The 21,902-nt window shown below is 43.3% G+C and overlaps 1 protein-coding gene across 6 annotated transcripts in view; it reads left to right on the top strand.

Moving 5' to 3' along the window:
* LOC105468002 (pleckstrin homology domain containing M3) overlaps positions 1 to 21,902 on the top strand; it is a 211,206-nt gene that overhangs the window by 119,634 nt on the left and 69,670 nt on the right. For 5 of the 6 annotated variants that reach the window (XM_011717876.3, XM_011717878.3, XM_071073316.1 and 2 more), the window contains one exon: positions 6,006 to 6,069. In XM_011717876.3, the coding sequence (XP_011716178.2) occupies positions 6,006 to 6,069 (64 nt within the window). Of the gene's footprint in view, positions 1 to 6,005; positions 6,070 to 10,746; positions 21,688 to 21,902 lie in introns of those variants that run through there. The other variant, XM_011717880.3, reaches the window with a different exon arrangement.

Here is a 21,902-nt window from a genome sequence, read left to right as displayed (position 1 = left end):
TGTGTAGGGAGTATCCGTGTGTGTGCGCGCACGTGCGCACTGTGGGGGGAGTGTGTGTCTGTATGTTTTCCTGCACGCACATGCACATGTGCAAATGTGTATATTTGAAAGAGCTTCCAGCTGGGTCCACATCCCATTTCCTTTAGGCCTTTTGAAGACCGGTCTTCATCAATTATCTCTACTTTTGTGTCTTCTGCTTTTGTTTCTATAGTAGCTTCTTTTTTTTTTTTTTTTTTTTTTTGAGACGGAGTCTCGCTCTGTCACCCAGGCTGGGGTGCGGTGGCCGGATCTCTGCTCACTGCAAGCTCTGCCTCCTGGGTTTACGCCATTCTCCTGGCTCAGCCTCCCGAGTAGCTGGGACTACAGGCGCTCGCCACCTCGCCCGGCTAGTTTTTTGTACTTTTTAGTAGAGACGGGGTTTCACCGTGTTAGCCAGGATGGTCTCGATCTCCTGACCTCGTGATCCGCCCGTCTCGGCCTCCCAAAGTGCTGGGATTACAGGCTTGAGCCACCGCGCCCGGCCAGTAGCTTCTTAATGTTAGCGTTTAAGTATGCCCAAGTCTCGATTATTTAAAAAAAAAAAAAAAATCCTTTCTTTTTTTTTTTTTTTTTTTTCTGAGACAGAGTCTCACTCTGTCGCCCAGGCTGGAGTGCAGTGGCTGGATCTCAGCTCACTGCAAGCTCCGCCTCCCGGGTTCACGCCATTCTCCTGCCTCAGCCTCCTGAGTAAAAAAATCCTTTCTTAGTCCTACATCCTTCTTTAGCTGTGGCCTGATTTCCCTCCTTTTCTTTAAAGTTGACTTCATAAAAGAGTAACCCACAATCCTCACCCCTCTCCAGTCTTTCCTCCCCCTCCACTGAAACCACCCTGTCTGAGGTCACTGATGGATTCCTGCTTGCCAGCAGGCACTTTCCAGGCCTCATGAGAGTCTTCCTCACGTTATCTGACCTCTCCACTACTGTTGATGCCATTGACCACCTTCTTCCTTCATGAAATTATCTCCTTCCTTGGCTTCCCTGGTGCTGGCTCTTCTGCTCTTTCTCCTCCCTGTCAACCTACTCCTTCCCAGTCCTCTTCCTGTTTATCTACTCCTAAATATTAATAGTACTGTTTCACCCGGAGCCAGTCTTTTCTCATGTCCCAGCATGTGCCCCCCTGGGCTATCACTTTTTCTCAGGGCTTCACCTAAAACCTATAAGCTGGGGGCCCACAAATCACACACTTGGACTCACAGGTGACTCCACTTGAGCCTTCCAAAGACAGTTCCAACATCTGAGCTACCCTTTCCCCCACCAAGACAACTCCTCTTCCTTAGTCCTGTTTTTCAGACCCCTTTCTACTAATCAGAGTTTAAGGCAAACTGGCTCTGGGAATCTACTTTTCCCATTCATTTCCTAAAGGACTCCCGTCAGGCCCACTTGTAGGACCTCAGCCACAGCAGAGGAAAGCCCTTGGAGTCACCCAGATGGGAAGTTGCCGCAGCCCACGCTTTCCCAAGCTTGGCTTTTAGGTCCATATTTACCCTGAGTTTCCCTGTGTTTGGTCTTCCTAAAGAAAATATTTAGAGAATGTCTTGCAAATTCAGTCTGCCTTAGGGGAAAGAGGAATAAATGGCAGTGAGCGTAAGTTATCTGGCCCTGCCTTGGAAACCCTTACCTCCTCTAAGCAGAAGACTGAGTCCCTATCTCTAAACAGCTGCAAAAAAAACTTTTTCAGGGCCGGGCGCGGTGGCTCAAGCCTGTAATCCCAGCACTTTGGGAGGCCGAGACGGGCGGATCACGAGGTCAGGAGATCGAGACCATCCTGGCTAACACGGTGAAACCCCGTCTCTACTAAAAATACAAAAAAAAAAACTTAGCCGGGCGAGGTGGCGAGCGCCTGTAGTCCCAGCTACTCGGGAGGCTGAGGCAGGAGAATGGCGTGAACCCGGGAGGCGGAGCTTGCAGTGACCTGAGATCCGGCCACTGCACTCCAGCCTGGGTGACAGAGCGAGACTCCGTCTCAAAAAAAAAAAAACTTTTTCTTCTTTTATTTACGTTAAAAAGCATTACTATAAGAGATGCATTTTAATACCTACCAGTCTTCCCTCTCAGGAAATATATTACCATATTTGACTTTAGTGCTTTCATACTACAACTCCCGTCCTCCAGGGAGGAAAAAAAGATGATTGGCATTATCTCTCTTAAAAGTCTTTATTTTTAATGGCCACCACTAAATCTCTTGGACACAACATCTTCTCCAGACACAATAAGCTGGGTTCCTTTATCTTTCCTGCATATATTGCATTTTCCAGTTCTTTGTGTCTGTTATGACTGACCTCATGTAAATTATAGTATTAGACATTGAAGCGTGATGGAGAAGCCAGTAGAGGAAGTGTTTCTGGAGGGGCTTAGAATCTCATATAAAAGGAGAGAGAAAATAAACATATGTGAAATATATATACACAAAGAAACATTAAATAAATACATAGCCACTTCAGTTTACTGTACAAATAATGTTGAAGGAATATCAGAGATGATCGTGACCAAAGTTGGTTAATTTTTGTAAGAAGAATAATGAATCGTGTTTGGAAGCAAGAAGGACCCTGCCTAGTAAGGAGAAATTGGAAATTCTCTTTGTTGTTCATCAGTTGTATTCATTGAAGTATTCATCTCCGGCATGTAGCACAATGCCTTATTTTAGACACTCAGTAAGTACTTGTTGACTATATGATTACCGACTGGGCATAGTACTCCAGAAAGAGTATGCCAGTATGATTTGGTTTGTAAATTTGTAAATAAGTCTGATATCCTGTATATCCCTAATCATAAAAATTTTAGAATTTTAAAGCAGAAAGGATTTTTAAGTAGCGAAACATTACAGATATGCTCTCCTGCATTTGTCCCTGCCATAGATCATTTCATCTTCCTTTTAACTCTTTCTCCAGCTGACCTATGTTTCTACAAACCTGAAGAAGAGGCAGGAGCTAGTCTTGAAATGATTTTGCAGCCTTCTTACTGGACTCCATTTCTTAGCACTGCTGCCACATTGCTTTCATTTTACTTTATTTAAGGGATTTCATTATTAAGCATTTACCTTTCAGTGAGATTATTCCTTCCATTTAGTCACCCCTAAACATCCTCTGTCTCTCATATTGTCATACCCTGCTCCCCTTGAGTCCCACTGAAAGACTGCCCTAGTTTTCCTTTCCTGCAGATAAGTTTGGGTCCTTGGATCTTGGAACAGCGAAAGGACATTAGTGAAACAACTGGTGAAACCTGAATAAAGTCTATAATTTGCATAATGTTAATTTCTTATTTTTGATCAATGTGCCATGGTTGGGTAAGATGTAAGCATTAAGGGAAGCTGGATAAAGAGTATGAAGGTATGAACATTTTACAAATACAGAGAAATGTTAAAAACTGTGGAAGCATATGTGAACATTCTAGTTATTTTCAAAAACATACTTTTCAAAATATAATGAGAAAATTGCAGACTACCAAAGTACACTTTTAGATAGTTCTAGATTGTAAGGTAAACAAAGTAAAAACAAACAACCCTCGTCTGGGTTCAGCCACCTTCCCATTCAGGTTTTTCCTCACTCCATTCCCTCCATTCCCATGGCTTCAGCTGTCCGCTCTGTGCTCCCATCAGAAGTGCCCTGAGTCTTCTACATCTCAGGCCCAGATCCATGCTTGTCGTTCCCCACACAGGCACTGGATATTCGGCACATGGGAAGCTCAGTTTTTTATTCCCTCCCCTGGAAGCCTACCCTCAGTTGGCCAATGGCTTCACCATTCTGATCCCCAGGCTCTATACTTCAGGGTCATCGTAGACCCCCTTCTCCTTTTTCACTTATTCCCAATGTTCTCACTTCTTCCAAAAAGTCTCCGGCATCTACCCACTCATTCCTTTCACTGTCCGCTTGCCTACCCTAGAACAGACTCTCACATGCTTTGTCACCTGTCTGTAGTCTCTCCACCCTCCCTGCTGCCTTCAGAGGCATACCAGTGTGGCTTTCCTGCCTCAAAAAGCATCAGTGGCTCTATACTGCTACTGGCCTAAACTACAGTAATAAACATCCATCCAGAAGAGATGTGCATGATATTACTAAATTAGATGGTCAGCTCAAACCTACCTCCCTCCTTCCCCCACCCCTAGCCCCAAGAAATTAGAAGGAATGTAGGCCTTTGGAGTCAGAAAGTCCTGGCCTTGAATCTCGGAAGACATCCCTTGATCATTTCTGTCATGTGTTTGTGTTTTTGAAAATGGAGGTTGATTACATCTCATGGTTCCTCCAGGGACCATGGTCTACCTTCCATGACAGGGGCCTTCCTGTGGAGAACCTAATCCTACATGAAGGAATTGAGTACTTTTCCTATGCCCTACCCAGCTGTGCTGGGCCTGTGCTCTGCTTCCTGTCACAAGTGCAGCCCTGAACCATTAGAGGTGAAGGGAGCCCAGCCTTAGGAACTGCATTCAGTTTCCCAGAATATAATGCCCTTGTCACTTGTCTCATTCCTGTGGGTGAAACAGTGCTTTCCAGCAGAATTCTTCAGCGACTTTCCTACTTTCCAGGAGAGGTCCTTACTAGAATACACCTACCCCAGTCCTCCGTCCAGTCAGGACTTCGTCTAATTGGTTCAGTGCTCCATTTTCAGTAGTCTAATACAGTGCCCGATATGCAGTATGTGCTTAATCAATATTGGATGGATGGAAGGATGAATGATTTAATATCTAGGATTTGGCAACTAATGCATACTTAATTGAAAGACTGAATAATGATTTTTCCAATGAGCAAGATTATTAGGCCAGTGGTTCTAAACCTTGACTGTACTAATCACCAAGAGAGTTTTTGTTTTCTTTAACACTGATTTATGAGCTCTACCCAGGCATATACCCAGTTGTTTTCTAAAAGGTCTCCAAGTGATTCTAATAGACAGCCAGGGTTGGAATCCACCGTGTTAGACTACTCAAAAAATATGTACCCCATGCATAACTCTTTATCATTTTCAATTACCACATTGTATTGTAATTATCAGCTTCTGTGTCTTTCCCTCACTTGACTTTATGCTCCTTGGCCTCATACTGGGGCTGTCTTCCTAATGCCTGGCATAGTGCTTGGCATATAATGAATAGTCATAAATGTGAATTGGATAAATTGGTGGTTTCTTTCATTTAAGACCCAAGAAAATTGCATAGTACCAAATAAGACAAAGAGAAAAATGCTAGTATCATGGATTTTGTTTTGGGTTTAGTTTGTGTGTATATTGTTTTCCAGTCATCTACACTTTGGTAACCTGTTTGCTTGCCCATAATGGGTTATTTTTTTCTGTTCATTCATTTTCATCTATTCAGATGCTGTGAACAGACAGCAGCTAAAGATATTGGACTTTGTTGAAGAGTCCTAATTTAAAATGTCTTGTCCCATTATTCTCATTTGTACAGAGGTTCTAAAATTGCCATCACTATACATATGAGAGGATAGTTCATTAATGTGATATTCAGTATCACTCCTCCTCATTAATGAAAGCCATAGAAGCCTCTAGACACGAGTGGCCACTCCAATTTTTCTGAAATCCAAAATCAGTATATTTAGATATAGAATAATACAGCTAGAAAGATATTTAGAGACATCACATTAAACCACCCTCATTCTGCGTGAAGAAGCTGAAGCCAGGTGGGCATTTGAGGACTTGGCAGAGATCACACAGCTTATTATGAACACAGCTGGTACAAGAAACCTGATGTTCTGGTCCTCAGGCCTGGGCTACTACACAGTGCTTGTAGCTCTTAAGATTACATTAGAAGTCAAAGATCAAACTTTTACCTCCATTCTGGTGTCGTATTGGGAAGAAAAATATCTGAGAAAAAGATATTTCTCAGAAGGCTTAGGAGGAAAAGTATAGGTGGAAAGTAGAGAGGGCAGAGGAAAGGAATTCTTGAATGAGACTTTGAAACTTATCAGAAAAATGTGTGTTTTGGCAGCACCGCAGTTCACTTGTCTATCTGCCCTTGTTTTCAGAATTTTCCCCAGAGAATACCTCCTTCAACAGATCCACCTGTATTCCCTCGCCGACCTGCAACAGGTAAGCACTCAGAGGGGCTGTTTCATTTTCGTTGTTTTCCTGGAGAAGTCTCTTTGTCGACTTTGGTCTTTGCCATCATTGGGGTAGTTTTCATCACAAACCCTGATAATTCTTATTCAGAATGGGGGGAAAACTTAGTATAAAAAGATATATAGGACAATACCAAATGTTGGCAAGGATGTAGAGAAACTGGGGCTCTTATACATTGCTGATGGGATGCAAAGTACGTCAGCCACTTTGGAAACAGGTAAAAAATTAAACATAGAGTTACCATATGACCCAACAATTTTACTCCTAGGTATATACCCAAGACAGCTGAAAACATATGTCCACAGAAAAACCTGTACACAAATGTTCAGAGCAGCATTATTCATAATAGCAAAAAAGTGGAAACAACCCAAATGTTCATCAGCTGATGAATGGATGAACAAAATGTTTTGTAGCCGTATAATAAAATATTATTCTGCCATAGAAAGAAGTGAAGTACTGATGCATGCTATAACATGGATAACTCTTGAAAACATCATGCTAAGTAAAAGAAGCCAGAAAGAAAAGAATACATACTGTATGATTCTATTTACATGAAATGTTTAGAATAGGCAAATCCATTGTGACAGAAAGTACGTTAGTGGTTGCCAGGGCCTGGGGAGAGTAAAGAAATGGGGAGTGCCTGCTCATGGATAAAGAGTTTCTTTGGAGGCTAATGAAAGTGTTCTGGAATTAGACAGCAGTGATGGTTGTACAGTCTTGTGAATATTCTGAAAACCACTAAACTGTTTACTTTAAAAGAGTAAATTTTATGGTGTGTGACTTTTACCAATTAAAAATTTGTATGAAAAGATGTAAAAGGCATTGAATGTGTTAAGCCCTTGACTTGTGCTCAAGCCAAAAAGTTGAATGGCTTTTAAAGTTTAGTAAAACATAACATAGCATGTAAGAGTTGAAATCATCCTTTTATACTTTTATTAGCACATGTACTTTTTTTTTTTTCTTTCGTTTGTGAGACAAGAGTCTTGCTCTGTCGCCCAGGCTGGAGTGCAGTGGCGTGACCTTGGCTCGCTGCACCCTCCACCTCCCAGTTTCAAGCGATTCTCCTGCCTCAGCCTCCTGAGTAGCTGGGATTACAGGCATGTGCCACCACACCTGGCTAGTTTTTGTATTTTAGTAGAGATGGGGTTTCACCATGTTGGCCAGGCTGGTCTCGAACTCCTGACCTCAAGTGATCTGCCCACCTTAGCCTCCTAAAGTGCTGGGATTACAGGCGTGAGCCACCACGCCTGGCCACACTTGTACTTTTAATGATTGACCAGATTAGCAGCTAGGAAGAAACTGGCCTCTTGTGTGTTCAGCCCAAAATTCTAAATATGTTAAGCTTTGGTTAATCATTTAAATCAACAACTCACTCCTAAGAACTGTTGGACACTAGATAATGATTATTTTAAGAGTTCATTAACTAATAATAATAATTGTGACAACTTTCAGTGTATCTCAAACTGCTGTGATTCTGTTCTTTCGTTGTTGTTTTCCTCTCTGGTTGTTTTATCCAGAAGAATTTAGGTCAACTTAAAAACCATACTTATAATAACTTCAGTCATTTTTCTGGCTTTAAATTACTTTTCAAGGATATTTTGTGTCTTTTAATTTAATAACTTAAGAATTTTATGTTCTTTTTGTCCCCCCAGAGCTAGGAAAGTTATTTATTTATTTATTTATTTATTTGACAATCTCATTCTGTTGCCCAGGATGGAGTGCAGTGGTGTGATCTTGGCTCACTGCAACTTCAGCCTCCTGAGTTTAAGCAATTCTCGTGCCTCAGGCTCCTGTGTAGCTGGGATCACAAGCGTGTGCCACCAGGCCCGTCTGATTTTTGCATTTTTAATAGAGACAGGGTTTCACCATGTTGGCCAGGCTGGTTTCGAACTTCTGACTCAAGTGATCCACCTGCCTCAGCCTCCCAAAGAGCTGGGATTACAGGTGTGAGCCTCTGCTCCCTGCCAGAAAGTTATTTTAAATTAAATGGCAGACATGATGTTAGAGCATTTAATTGGAGAGCTCTAAGAAAAGACTAAGGTTTTCATTTCCATTTATGTGTCAAGTTGAAACCTATTTGCACATACCAGCTCTCCCAACTTCTTCAGTCCTGCCTGATCTTTACTACATAGTCAGGCAGCAGTGGTCTGCTGGCAAGGGTGGAAAGAGGTATATTTTTACTTAAAATTGTTGTTCAAGGGGAAGAGTTGGTTAAAACACTTGTTATACATTTATCTATTTTCTGGAGTCCACCTGATCATAGTGCCTGAGGACACAGACTCTATCGTTTGAGAAGTATGTTTAAAGGCACTGAACATTCTTGTAAAGCTGGTTTAAAATAGAATAGGTGGGCTCCAAAGTGAGTACTCTTTGAAGGAGCCTTTCAAACGTGAGTTTCGATATCTGACGAAGAGAAAGAATCAGAGTAATTCCATATTCATTTTAGGGTGTCAAAGTAATGTATCCATTTGGAATCGTACAGCCTGCTTTTTAAGGCTTTCCTATACCCTGCTGTCTTTCCCTCCACCCCCTTTTCTTTTTTTTCCTCCTTTAATAATCAAACTATACATGCCAAGCAGCTTACTGAAATCAGTGGCAGGGGTATTCCTGGTGGCCAGGCCATTAGCCCCTGGAGCCCCATAAGCAGCTTAATCAGTTGTCAGCCTGGGTAGTAAAGTGATCGAGGCAATCAACAGCTTATCAAACACGCTGTGGGCGGGGCAGCTAGAGCTCAATGCATCCATTTACTTAACAGCTCACTCTAACCTGGTTCTTTGTGCCTGGCTTTAAGAGCCCCAAACTTATCATATTTAGAGGAAGTTTAATTCGATTACTTTTTCTGCCTGAGGTGGGTTAAATTGGATTTAGCTTTTGATCTGTCTGCATCTTGGCTATCAGCACTGAAGGGCATCCCCTGCTTCATCTTTCGTTGGTTTCTGAGTAAATAACAAGCATGTTTTCTAGATCTGAATTGTTCTTGCAAATATGTAAGGGAAGGGACACAAGGAGAAAGAACAAAAAATACCATTGCTTTGTGAAAGGGCATGTAGTGGTATGGGGAAACCCAACCTAACTGACCCAACCACCAGCCTGATGGCATCCTAGGCCATTTTGGCCTCTCCTGGACTGCTTCATCATCCCACTTATTGTCAGTGTCAGGCGTTTTAGAGTAAATTATTTTCCCCTGTTTGATTTTTCTCCTCACTGCTAAAGGTTTCTGTAAAAACAGACCTGTCTGTCATATCAAGTAACTCTAGAAAAGGGGCTTTTAATGTTCAGATTTTGCAGGGGAAAGGAAAATAAACTAAAGCAAGTGACTCAAGAGTTATAAATCAGAGAAAAACAATAAGATGGATATTCTTCTTAAATGCACAGATTCCTGTCTACTTTAAGATTTCTCTTGTTAATTTGATTTTTCCCATTAGCTTTTATTTAAAAAGCAAAACAGCCATTTTCCTCTTCAAAAAGGAAAAAAAAAAAAACAGGTAAGAATTTAATAAACATGGTGAAAGGAGATTTATAATTTAGAGATAATTTAAAATAATATAGTACACAAAGCACTAATAATACTTAAAGATGCTGAAAGAATTCTGGTACCAAAAAAATTGCAATCTTATTGTCTCTGTCTGGTTTTATGTTTATAAGTAACAATCCCTAAAATTTTCGCAGATAGACTCAATTCAACAATTTGGCTGAAGATTTCGAGCTGCCTTAACCGCTGCTTTTGTTACATTCAAGACACTTTTCCCCCTTTTCATGATTTGAATTACTGTCCTCTTTGCATGCATTTTCCTTTACTATTGTACATTTAGATGTGAGGAAAGAAATAGCAAGGATTGACAATTGCTTTGCAAAGGACATTCCCTCCAGTTGTTCAGGAAGGGCTGTCACCTGCTCACTGTTCACTGAGTACCAGTTATTGGCAAAATTAATGCTCAGACTGAGTCCCTAATTGTCTGTTTCACCAGTGATTGAATTGCTCACTGGTATGACTTGCACATCGAAAAAGTAGTAGTTGTATATAGTCATTATCTGACTACAGTCAGTTGGTAGCATTTAGCCATAACCTGTAAAATAGAGCCAGGTACACCTGGCCTAGTAGCAGGGCCAAGGAAGACGCATAAGACAGGGGCAGAGGCTCTCCAAATCCTAGGAGCTCCAGGGAGCATGGCCTTCCTTTGCTTATTTCTTGCGTTTAGAATTCCAGGTGAATTTCTGTTCTGCGAACTCGATATTGTTAGAAAAATATACTCAAGGCCGGGCACGGTGGCTCGAGCCTGTAATCCCAGCACTTTGGGAGGCCGAGACGGGCGGATCACGAGATCAGGAGATCGAGACCATCCTGGCTAACACGGTGAAACCCCATCTCTACTAAAAAATACAAAAAATTAGCCGGGCAAGGTGGCGGGCGCCTGTAGTCCCAGCTACTCGGGAGGCTGAGGCAGGAGAATGGCATAAACCGGGAGGCGGAGCTTGCAGTGAGCTGAGATCTGGCCACTGCACTCCAGCCCGGGCGACAGATCGAGACTCCGTCTCAAAAAAAAAAAAAAAAGAAAAACATATTCAATTCCATACTCTTTGAATGTAACTCTGACAGAATGTACTGTTCATTTTTTAAAAAATAAAATCTTACAAATTTTCTTTCAGGAGGTACGAATGCATGGTGGTTTTTGAACTGACGAAGTGCTTCCTTGTAAAGGAGGTAGAAGGCAACAACTCAGCATGTGTGAATGCACGGACTAGTATTGGTGCATGTTTTGAATGGGGAAACTGAGGCACTGCTTTTTAAGAGCTTTTCCTTGGTTAGTTACTTTGGGAAGAATAAATAGAATAGAATTTGTGTTTGGTTATTTTCAGTCTATCCAGCATTATCACAAATCCATGAGAAGGCTTTAAGACAGGAATGCAATAAAAAGATATGCTCACCTGAGATGGAGAGAGTTGTACCGTAACTCTCAGTGCCTTAACTTTCGGCGTCAGCTATCTGCTTTCCCTGTTAAGTATGTGACAAACCATCTCCTTACTCCCCTTGGCGCTTTTAACACTGATGAAAAGGTTCCAGATTTTACCAGTAGAATACATTAGTATATATAAATAAATGGTCAAGAGTTCTTAGTTGTTCTTAAGGAGCAAATCAGAAGTCTGGTTTAATATGTCATTCTTTGGACTGTGTAAATGATAGCAGGTTTATTCTAAAGTTCCTTCTCTTTGCTGAAAGAAAAGGTCAGATTTGACTTCTAAATTTTGGCTACCTGTGCTCTTGTGACAAAACCTAAAATGTATATTAATGACTAACTCTTCTGGTATTACTCACCTTTGGGGGCATATGTAAGTTAAGCATTGAATGATTCTATTTGTGGCGATTCATGAGAAAGGATACTGGATGATCCCATGGGTGAGGTGGCTGGTTAGAGTAGGCCCTCCACCCTACTCCCTCCACTGCCCACCACCTCACCCCCCCACACACACACCCCTCTTGTGAGACAACCTAAGGAGCTAATTTTCTCATTATTCACCTTCCCTGGGCCCTACATTTCCAAATGAGACCCTACCTTTAGGTGAAGGCATTTAGATTGTAGTTAATAGGAAATATATTACCCAAGAAAAATAAATTATTATTTTGGCAGAAATTCATTTGAAAACATGGCATGATATTGAGGGTGGGGAGACATTTCAACAGATAAGTTTTATGAAAGAAAAAGGACAGGAAAGTCTGGAATTTGGAGTCCTTACTAAAGAGTTGTGAAGTGGGAAGGATGCCAGGTGGGAGGACCCACAGCACTCAAGAGCTGTGAAAAGAGAGAGGAGTGACCAGATGTACACTACCTTTCTGGAATTGCCTAGCACTGCCTAAACTGTTTAATACTAAAGCAATAAACACACTCAGCAACTGATGTAACTTATGCAACATAGAAATGTCCAGTGGATGGATGGATGGATGGATGGATGGATGGGTGGATGGATGGGTGACAAAGGTGTATATGTACATATGTTCATACATACGGTATCATGAACTCACTGGTTCTCTCTCCCCTAAAAAGCAAAGCAAACTGGTTAATTTAACAGCAGTCGCTAAACAAAACAAAATTAGAAATGCTGACTATGAAATATAACAATGCACAGAATTCTAAAACAAAATAAAAATATCTGCTTATGTCAGAATAATAGTGAGTTGTTTCGTGTTGCAAACTTTCTGAACACTCACTCCATATCCAGAACAGTTAACTCTTCGGTTAACTTTTTTGCTAGTCCAGCGTACCCACAGAGCTTAGGAATTGTCATCCGTGTGACCTCAACATTTGTTAGAATTGGCCCCTGAAGAAATAAATCAAACGGTGGTCTTACCTCAACTGTTTTCTAGCTGGTAAGATCACAAAAAGGCAATGTTTAAGACATTTCAAGGCCACTTTTAAACAACATGCTTTACTGAATTCTTCTTCAAGGAAGTGATGTGAGTTATTTTGCATGGCCCTGACCCACCAAGCAAACCCATAATCAGAGAACGTTTTTCTCTATGGACGCTCTTCACAGAGTCAGCAGACAAAGGCCACGCCTAAGTGGGCACCCAGCACAGCTGCCCTTTCACCAAAGAAGTAACAGGTGATGACCTTTATTCACACAGGGGTTGACATCTTTGAATCCACAGCCCACAGGAACACAGCGCCTCAGTACCCACAACCGAGTCACCAGTCCCAAGCCTCAGGAGCCCAAGGAACTTGTATTCATAGCTTCTCAGCAGCCCTGATCCCTACACCATTGTCCACCCAGGCATTAGCGGCCAGGATAACTAATTAGGAGCATTCGGATTTAACAAGCAGAAAAACAAAGCGTGACAGCTCGCTTGTGTTGTTCCATGGCCTGTGCCTGTGTCCGCTGCAGCCGGCACTGCCTTCAGAAACCCCTGAATGTAATCTGGGGTGAGACGGGAGCGAGGCCTCCATTAAAACATCACTAAATCTCTGTTAGCTATTTTAGCCACAGCTCTCCCAACCAATTAATGAGCTAGGAAAGAGGACCGTAAGTTATTTGGGGAGCAAATTATGCCTTTTAAACAAGTGGGTTTTCAAAAAATGAATGCACAGGCTAAGATCTTGCTGGGGCGGAGGAAGGGATTGAGTGTTATTCTTTGAAGTTTTGATAGGCAGGCAGCGGAGCAAATGGAAAAGCCCTGTTCCTCAGGAGAGCAGGTGTATCTTGAGTGGGTGCCGAACAGTTCATGCCTCACACTCAGTCTCCCAGGGTGTTTCACGTTGTACAGGGAGGGGAAAGGGAAGAGTGACAACTGCTGCTAGGTGCCAGGACTGGAGCTGGGTCTTCTGACTCCTCACTTTCAGTCTTGACATCTTTACTACCTGCTGAGCATAACTACTAGTTTTCTGATGTTTTGATGATGGAACCAGTTAGCTGAGTGGGTTAAAGCAGGTGATTAGCAAGGTGCTGGTGCAGATTGTTCTCTATGCAAGCTGACTTTTCTGTTCTGCAGACCCAGGCGCCGCAGCCAAATTCCACAGATGATTGAAGGATCGGGGGAGCTCGGCATGGGCTGTGGCAGAAAATGTGCAGAGCTAAGGACAAAGTCACTACCTTTTGTGGAAGCCAGATCAGAAAGATAACTGTGCGTTGTGAGTGGTGGATAGAGAGCCCTGTTGCCCAGGTGAGAAGGAGCTCAGTTGAGATAAGGATTCCAGGAGCCAACTCTAGCCCCTCAGGTAGAGACAACACAATACCGGTTGAGGCTGCAGCTGTGGAATTGGATGGTGTTTAGTCAGTGCTGAAATTACTCTCCTGGGAGTCCTTTGGCATGCAGCCATCTGAGTTCTGTTGTTGTTGGGTTTTTGTTGTTTCATATTTTAAAAGAGCAATCATAATACTGACAAAGTGAGGGCCTGTTTTCAAAGAACATTTACTTAAAGATATAGAGTAAGGTTAGCGTCGGTCTTGCCAGTGGTAGAAACCTATGCCACCAACAGCCATTGTGAAAGGGACCCAGTAGTCTTTCTGGTTCTTCATTTCTATTCAGTTTGATTCAACAAGTGTGTATTGATTGAATGCTTTCTGTGTGCTAATCATTGAGCTAGCCACAGAGGAGGCAAAGGTGATTAAGCCATAGTCCCTTCCCTCACTGAGCTCACAGTCTGATGAGAGAGGCAGATAGGCATTAAGTCAGGGGAGTTGAACCTAGGGTACTTGGGGAATACATCTGACCAAGTATGTGGCAGATTGTATTTTGCAAAGATAGCCGCAACAGTATCTTCCATCCCACATGTCTTTTTTACACTGTGACTCTGTTGCTCCTCCTATTCAGTGGTGGGATCTGTGTTCCTTCTCCCCAAATTTGGGCAGGCCTGTGACTATGGAAGTGATGCCATGTGATTTCCAAAGCCAAGTCATAAAAGGTAATATAGGTCCAACCTGGTGCTTTCTGGAGATGCTCACTCATGGCAAGCCAGTGGCCATGTTGTAAGGAAGTCCAGATGAGCCCTCATAGAAGAACCACATGAGCAGGCCTCATGGTGGTGGTTCTAGCTGACAGCAATCATCAGCCACCAGAGAGATGAGTGGAGACAACCCCACATGATTCCAGCTGCTCTAGCCTTCAAGTCTTCTCACCTGAGCCTATAGATGAGGCTGCAGATATTATGGAGCAGAAACAAACCATCTCCATAGTGTCCTTCCTGGAGTCCTGACCGACAAAATGTGTGAGCCCGTAATAAATGATTGTTTTGCACCACTAGGTTTTTGTTGGTTGGTTTTTTTTCACCACTACGTTTTGGAGTAATTTGTTTTGCAGTAATAGTAACCAGAACACCCAGTAACTTGGCCATCAGGGAAGGCTTCTTAGAGGCTGTAAGTTAAAATTTTGGCCCATAATCATAAGCCAAAGAGAGAGGACTAAGAGGAGAACTTTGAGGCCTTGGTAGCCTTAAACCATTCTAATGATCTGATCTACAGTGTTTCTTCCATGGGGGCAAGCTGAAGAAAATTTTTACTACCAACTGTGACTTTTTTTTTTTTTTGAGATGGAATCTCGCTCTGTTGCCAGGCTGGAGCGCAGTGGCGTAATCCTGGCTCACTGCAACCTCCGCCTTCCAGGTTCAAGCGATTCTCCTGCCTTGGCCTCCTGAATAGCTGAGATTACAGGCACGAGGCACCAAGCCCAGCTAATTTTTTTTGTATTTTTAGTAGATATAGGGTTTCACCATATTGGCCAGGATGGTCTTGATCTCTTGACCTTGTGGTCCACCCGCCTTGGCCTCCCAAAGTGCTGGGATTACAGTATGAGCCACCGCGCCCGGCCAACTGTGACATTTCTTAACATTGTCCACATGCTTCAGGATTATTCTGATAAATTGTCTCAACGAAATATTCATAGGATGAGTAAAACGGTATTGCTTCACTTCCCTCAGAAATGAAAGATTCTGGGATGTGCCTTGAGGTGCAAAGAACGAGGAACTGAGTTTTAAATCTTTCCATCCCACCTGTGCACCTGAAATATGAGCCCGACTCTGTCATCAAGCCCCTCACTGGGTGTTTTCGCCCTATTCATTTATTCATTCAGCAAATATTTATTAAGCATGTACTATGTATCAGGAGCCATGTTTCCCCTGAAATTGAAAGGGCACATTTTCTCAGAAACGGACTGGTGATTCTTACTGATTATGGTCAAATTCCTGCACGCTGTCCGTGTGCCAGGAACTTATAGTCAAAGCTGCTCATGATTCTGTTCCACTTGATGATGTCCAGTGGGATTTCATCCCTTGATGCCTTGGACTAGCCATCCCACCACACCCATAGTTGGTCTTCAAGGGACCAGAGGGATAACCAGAAGGCACTATCTATTCAGGTGTTTTAGGGCTGAGGAGGTTTCCAGCACTTCACCCAATTCAGAAATGTAACCAGGATGCATGGCAGCCTCAGAAGACAGCATTGCCACATGTATTAGTGGACATCATTGTCTCCATGTGATAGTGGCCTGCAATTCCCTCCATATTTGGAACTTGCAGCTTTTGAACAACATTACACCCGTCCTTGTGGGGAAACAGAGAAGGCTGATGGGGGCAGCTTTTCATATTGTTGTTTGGCTTTTATTTGAACTTCTGGCTAAAGCCTAGTGGACCATCAACACATTTGCTCCTGGAATTTTATTTTATTTATTTTTTTGAGACAGGGTCTCACTCTGCTGCCCAGGCTGGAGTGCAGGGGCATGATCATGGCTGGCTCCAGCTTTGACTTCCTGAGCCCGAGCAATCCTCCCATCTCAGCCTCTCAGGTAGCTGAAACCATAGGCATGCGCCACCACGCCACGGCTGATTTTTTAAATGTTTTGTAGAGATGGGGGTCTCCCTATGTTGCCCAGGCTGGCCTTGAATTCCTGGACTCAAGCAATCCTCTCACCTCAGTCCCCTGAATAGCTGGGACTACAGGCTTGCACCACCATGCCTGGCTAATTTTTGTGGGGTTTTTTGGTAGAGACAGGGTTTTGCCATGTTGCCCAGGCTGATGTCGAACTCCTGGGCAAGGGATTTGCCCGCCTCAAACTTCCCAAGTGCTGGGATTACAGGCGTGAGCCAGCACGCCTGGCCCATCTCACGTTTTAAAGGAGGGAATTCTGGCTCTAGAACAGAGCTATGTTGACTGGGATTCCTGCAGAGACCAGGCAAATGGCATCTGTGCCTGAAGCAGGCCCAAGGGGAGACTCAAGTTGGGCAGATGAACCAGAGAGAGCTTCCATATCTGAAGGCAGCAGCTGTTACTCAGTAGCCCCAGAGTTGTCTGCTCTTCCCGTTTTCCAAGAGAAGCCGGAAATCTGTATTTTTATGTGAAATTTCTCAATATTTAAACACTCTGCAGGCCAAACAAAACACAGCCACCAGTTTTGACCTCTGCTTTATAATAGAGAATGCCTGCTTTTGTTCCGTCAAACTAATGAATGCTCAATTACGAGAAGGAATTTGGAGGTTAGTGTTAGATTGTGCTCCTCAAAAGGCGGCAGACCCCATCCCAAACCCTTGAGATACTAATTGACAGACTTGCACAGGCTGACAGCTGGGCTCTGAAAGTGGACACACACAAGGAAACAGCCAAGCTATTCCAGGTCACTTTGCAAGGTCAGGGCAGCAATGCAAACATTAGGAAGGCCGAAGACAAAGGTCAGGTGGCAGCAAGGAAGCCCTGCATTCCCTTAAGCTGTTGGTTGATAAATCATATTCTAAAGGTATCACCAGACTCCCTCTCCCTGGCATTGCTTTGTGAGGTGGAAAATTAAATAGAAATCAAAATTAAGATGGCTGTCAGGAGCTTTTAGGAGGCCAGCACGCCAGTGTGAGGTGAACATGGGATGGAGTTTCTGCCTGGAGCAAAGGTCTCCAAAGGGATGATGATATCCGACATTGGGCATTGCAGAGGTGCTGGCCACTGCAGCGGTCGCACACTGGAGCTTTGGAGGCCGCCTGCCCATGTTCAAATGCCAACTCACCCCAGACACACTAGGTGACCTTGGGCAAGTCACTTCTCTTTGTGCCTTAAGCACTTCATCTCTGAAGTGAGGATAATTGTTGTTGTGAGGCCTTAGAGTTAGTATGCATAGAGCACTTAGAACTTTGCCTGTCACTTAAGGGCTTAGGGGATAGGCGCTTTACTAGGGGTAGAGTATTGCTATTAGTGTTGTTGTGAGGTGTGGGCCTTGTATAAATGACTCCTGGGAGCTTTCTTCGGCGTCATCAAGACACTGCATCTGTGGACACTAGACAACAACCATCACCACAAAAGTAATGCTTGCTGCGTCCCAGTTTTGCCCCTCATGTTCTGTAGGGGAATCTAGGCCATAGACACCTGCTATAGCTGCAGCTATACAATCACCATATGGAGCATTACCTTGGTAGGGGACGCAGAAAAGCCTCATTTCCTCTTGCCTCCAGGATGGTCCTAGACCAGACCTCCCCAGTGGCTCCACAGGGGAATTGCACCTGGACAGCCCCTACCCTCTTGAGCCAGGGTATTGTCCCTCGTCCTGCACTTGAGTGAGTGGTACTACCTACCCTCTGAACCTTGCCACCTGTCTTTGCTCTTGCTGAGAGACGTCTTCAGAGCTTGCACCCGAAGGTGGGTTTTGGCTTGCTGAAAAAGGGAAGCACCTTCGGCACTTGTTTCTTGGAAGAATGCATGACCTTTTGGTGGGCTATGCACAGACATCTTTTCAATTTTAACAGAAAGCAGTCTTTCTGTAAATTTTGTAGAATCCTGGAGTACACATTTTTGTGCTTAAAGAAAACCATGGAGTCCACACTCTTTCTGCAGCTGCAGAGAGAGCTCACCAGACCGAAATGTTGGCAGAAACAAAGAGACGCCATGTTCCTTCCCACCTGCAATTATAGTTTTACTAGCTTGTAAAGCACACATAGAATTTGCAGTACATTCTTCCCTTGCAGTAGGGGAGAGGCCCTGCTGTGAATGTAATTGGCTTTCTAGCTTCCTTTAACATTGAGGTGGAAGGGAGCTGGACTGAAGGGCCTTTACTCTTAGAATTAACTGATGTTGAATTGTGTTTAAATTCCACGCATCTCCCTGAATGCATTTGTTCCATTAAGTCTTAGTCAGAAGTGGAGGCACAGCGTACCTCTGAAAATATCCCAATCCCTATCATTTCTCATCACTTTGTAAAGGCTGAGTTTCTTTCTTTTTAAAAAATGAATTTTTAACTTAACCCTGGTAGGGATTATTTTCCATCCTGTTAACCTCTGTTAAAGATGTATGGCATCTGTAAATGACAATTTCATACAGTATAGCCCATTTGGGTCACTTTTTATTCTGACTTTGGCCTTGCAACTATATCGTTTCCCAGGAAGAGGACCACAGGCATGTATTTGGATGGAAACTGTATTACTTTACTTCTCAAGTCCTCAGTTTCTTCATTCATGAAGTAAGAGGATTGGATTAAACAATCTTTACAGCCCCTTCCAGCTCTAGGGCCCTTGTTCTGTGCTTTCATAGACCTCGAGAAGTGATGAAATTGTGGAAGTCTTTCTGCATGTATCTGCTTTCGGGGACCTCCCAGCCAGTTTGCACAAAGTATCCAGGCTTCTGGGTGCAGCAAGGAACCTAGAATGCGAGCCAGGCCGCTGAGTGTCAGCTCAGCACCTTCAGTTCTAACTGACAAATGGCTGGATTTCCATTGGCCAAAGGTCAACTATTTCAACTTTTTGTCAGGAAATAGCAGCTTTAAGCATTTTGACAAATATGATCTGAAGGACAGCTTATTAAAACAAGTTAAATATATTGATTTTATATTTTCCTTAAAGACAAATTGTCATCTTAATACCTTACAATTCAGTGGCCGTTAAAATAATGCCCAGCAAACAAAAGTTGGCCAATAAAAATGTGCAGAAGATAATATGCCACCTAGTGGGTTTCCTCCTAAGACGAGCAGCACCAATCAGGTTATCTGGTGAACTGTGAGTTGGCATTTGTGTTTGGGCTAACAGCAGAGAGCCCATTGCAGCTGAGGTTCGCAAGAGGTGGAACTATTTAAGAACTTGGGCTATAAGGGACATTAAGGGAATGGGGCACCATAAGGGAAGCTTTAGAGCTGAACAACAAAGGAAATCAGGGGAAAGAGACTGTGAAAGGATTCTTGGTTAGAGCAGAGGTCAAGGGCACAGAGAGAAAGTAGGCTAGGCAATCACGGGTAATAAAACTACTGATTTGAGTTTCACCTTTTTCTCTTTTCTCTGCCTACTGCCTGCTGGGGACAGGGACTGATCATCTGGCAGACAGGCAGATATGCTGAAAGGGGCAGGATCCTCGGCCTGTGTGCTCCACCCCTGGCTTGGTATGGTGCAGTCTCTTGGAAGGCAAGGGGCCTGCCTGCTTCACTCTCATTTTGTAGCACTTAGCCAAGAGGAGAGGGAGAGGTCAGAAAACCCATGACCCAGGATGACAGCAACAGTTTATCCTTTAGCAAGTCACAAAATACCTCTGCTGCTTAAAGTCTTTCTTTGTAAAATGAGAAGGTTGTACTAAATAATTAGATTAATAATAGCTCCCTTTTATTATATGCTCAAAAAATGTTACTCACTTTTATTATTGAGTGCTTACTTTAGGCCAGACCCTGTCCTAAATCTACATGGATTATCTCATTTAATCCACACAATAGCCCTATATAATATACCTATATTAACAGGTACTATTATTATCCACATTTCACCAATGAGATTTACTTGCACAAAGTCATCCAGCTAAAGTGGAGGAGCTGGGATTCAAACCCATCCTGTTCTAGCACAAGTCCTGTTTTGTTATTTTTGTTCAATTTTGTGTGAAATGTTTCAAACTTATTAAAAGAAAGAAGAATGAATACTTCCAGCTGCACAGTTGCTCCTGCAGTGGAAGGACTCCCTTCGTTAGAGAAATAGGCACACACTCTGAACCACTAAATTGGACTGTTTTCTCCCAGCACGCACATTCTCTATTTCTGGAGGTAAACTGCTATCAAATCTACCTGGCAGCAAAGCAAACCCCTCACCCTAACCACCACCATTTCTGAAACTACCATGTCTTTCCACTGGGTGGAAGGCAGGAATAATAGGGCAAAGCGGGGGAAAGGAAAGGGCAAATGCACCCATCATTAGCCCTGGAGTGGCAGCACCATGCATAGCAAAAAACCCAGTGCTTGGAGAGACTCTGTAGATATTGGGATTTTATCGGTCAGGCCCAGCTTCCTGCCCAGTTTCCCCCAAAGAGACTGTAACCCCTAAAATTATTTACAGGTCAGTTTTAACTGGTGCCATGGTGGTCAAAATATTTCATTCTGTCTACACCAATGACCTGTAGTCATCAAAAACAGCAAGATGCTAGAACAAAGGAACTGGATAACCCACAGAATATATTGCAGTCCACAAGGGAATGCAGCCTAATTAGATATGGATTTATGATGCTGCAAATTTGCTTTTTGCTTTTTTGTTTGTTTATTTTTAAGACCAGGACTCTTTCTGTCACCCAGGCTGGAATGCAGTGCATGATCCCAGCTCACTGCAGCCTCGACTTCCCAGGCTCAAGCAATCCTCCCACCTCAGTCTCTCATGTAGCTGAAACTACAGGTGTGCGCCACCACACCCAGCTAAATTTTTTTATTTTTAGTAGAGACAAGGTCTTGCTATTTTTCCCAGGCTGGTCTCGAACTCCTGAGCTCAAGTGATCCTCCCACCTCGGCCTCCCAAAGTACTGGAATTACAGATATGAGCCACTGCACCTGGCCTTGCTTTTTGTTTTTGTTTTGTTTTGCTTTTCAAAATTTTCAGGTTAGCACATTCTGTATCTGTAGCTTTGACTGACCCGTGTCAGTGTGTGGTTTTGTATTTAGAGCTGGCATGATTCCAAAAAGGACTTTTGAGGTAGAGCTTCTCTCTCTGTCTCTCTCTCATGCATGTGTATGTGTACGTATTTATAACTGTGACTAATTTTAATTCCTATCCCCTTCCATTGGTTTGAATTATTGACATATACACTTATCAAAGATGAGTCTTTGCTACCCAGGATCCCGCGTGTCTGGAGTTCTGCTAGCATCCATCCCCCAGTTTATGGTTAAAAAACCCAACTTCTCGGCCGGGCGCGGTGGCTCAAGCCTGTAATCCCAGCACTTTGGGAGGCCGAGGCGGGTGGATCACGAGGTCAGGAGATCGAGACTATCCTGGCTAACATGGTGAAACCCCGTCTCTACTAAAAATACAAAAAAAACTAGCCGGGCGTGGTGGCGGGCGCCTGTAGTCTCAGCTACTTGGGAGGCTGAGGCGGGAGAATGGCGTGAACCC

Source organism: Macaca nemestrina, chromosome 11 (genome assembly GCF_043159975.1).
Source record: "Macaca nemestrina isolate mMacNem1 chromosome 11, mMacNem.hap1, whole genome shotgun sequence".
In the NCBI taxonomy this organism is placed as follows: Eukaryota; Metazoa; Chordata; class Mammalia; order Primates; family Cercopithecidae; genus Macaca; species Macaca nemestrina.
The sequence above is the reverse complement of the archived record's forward strand: the minus strand, read 5'-3'. Positions and strand labels throughout refer to the sequence as shown.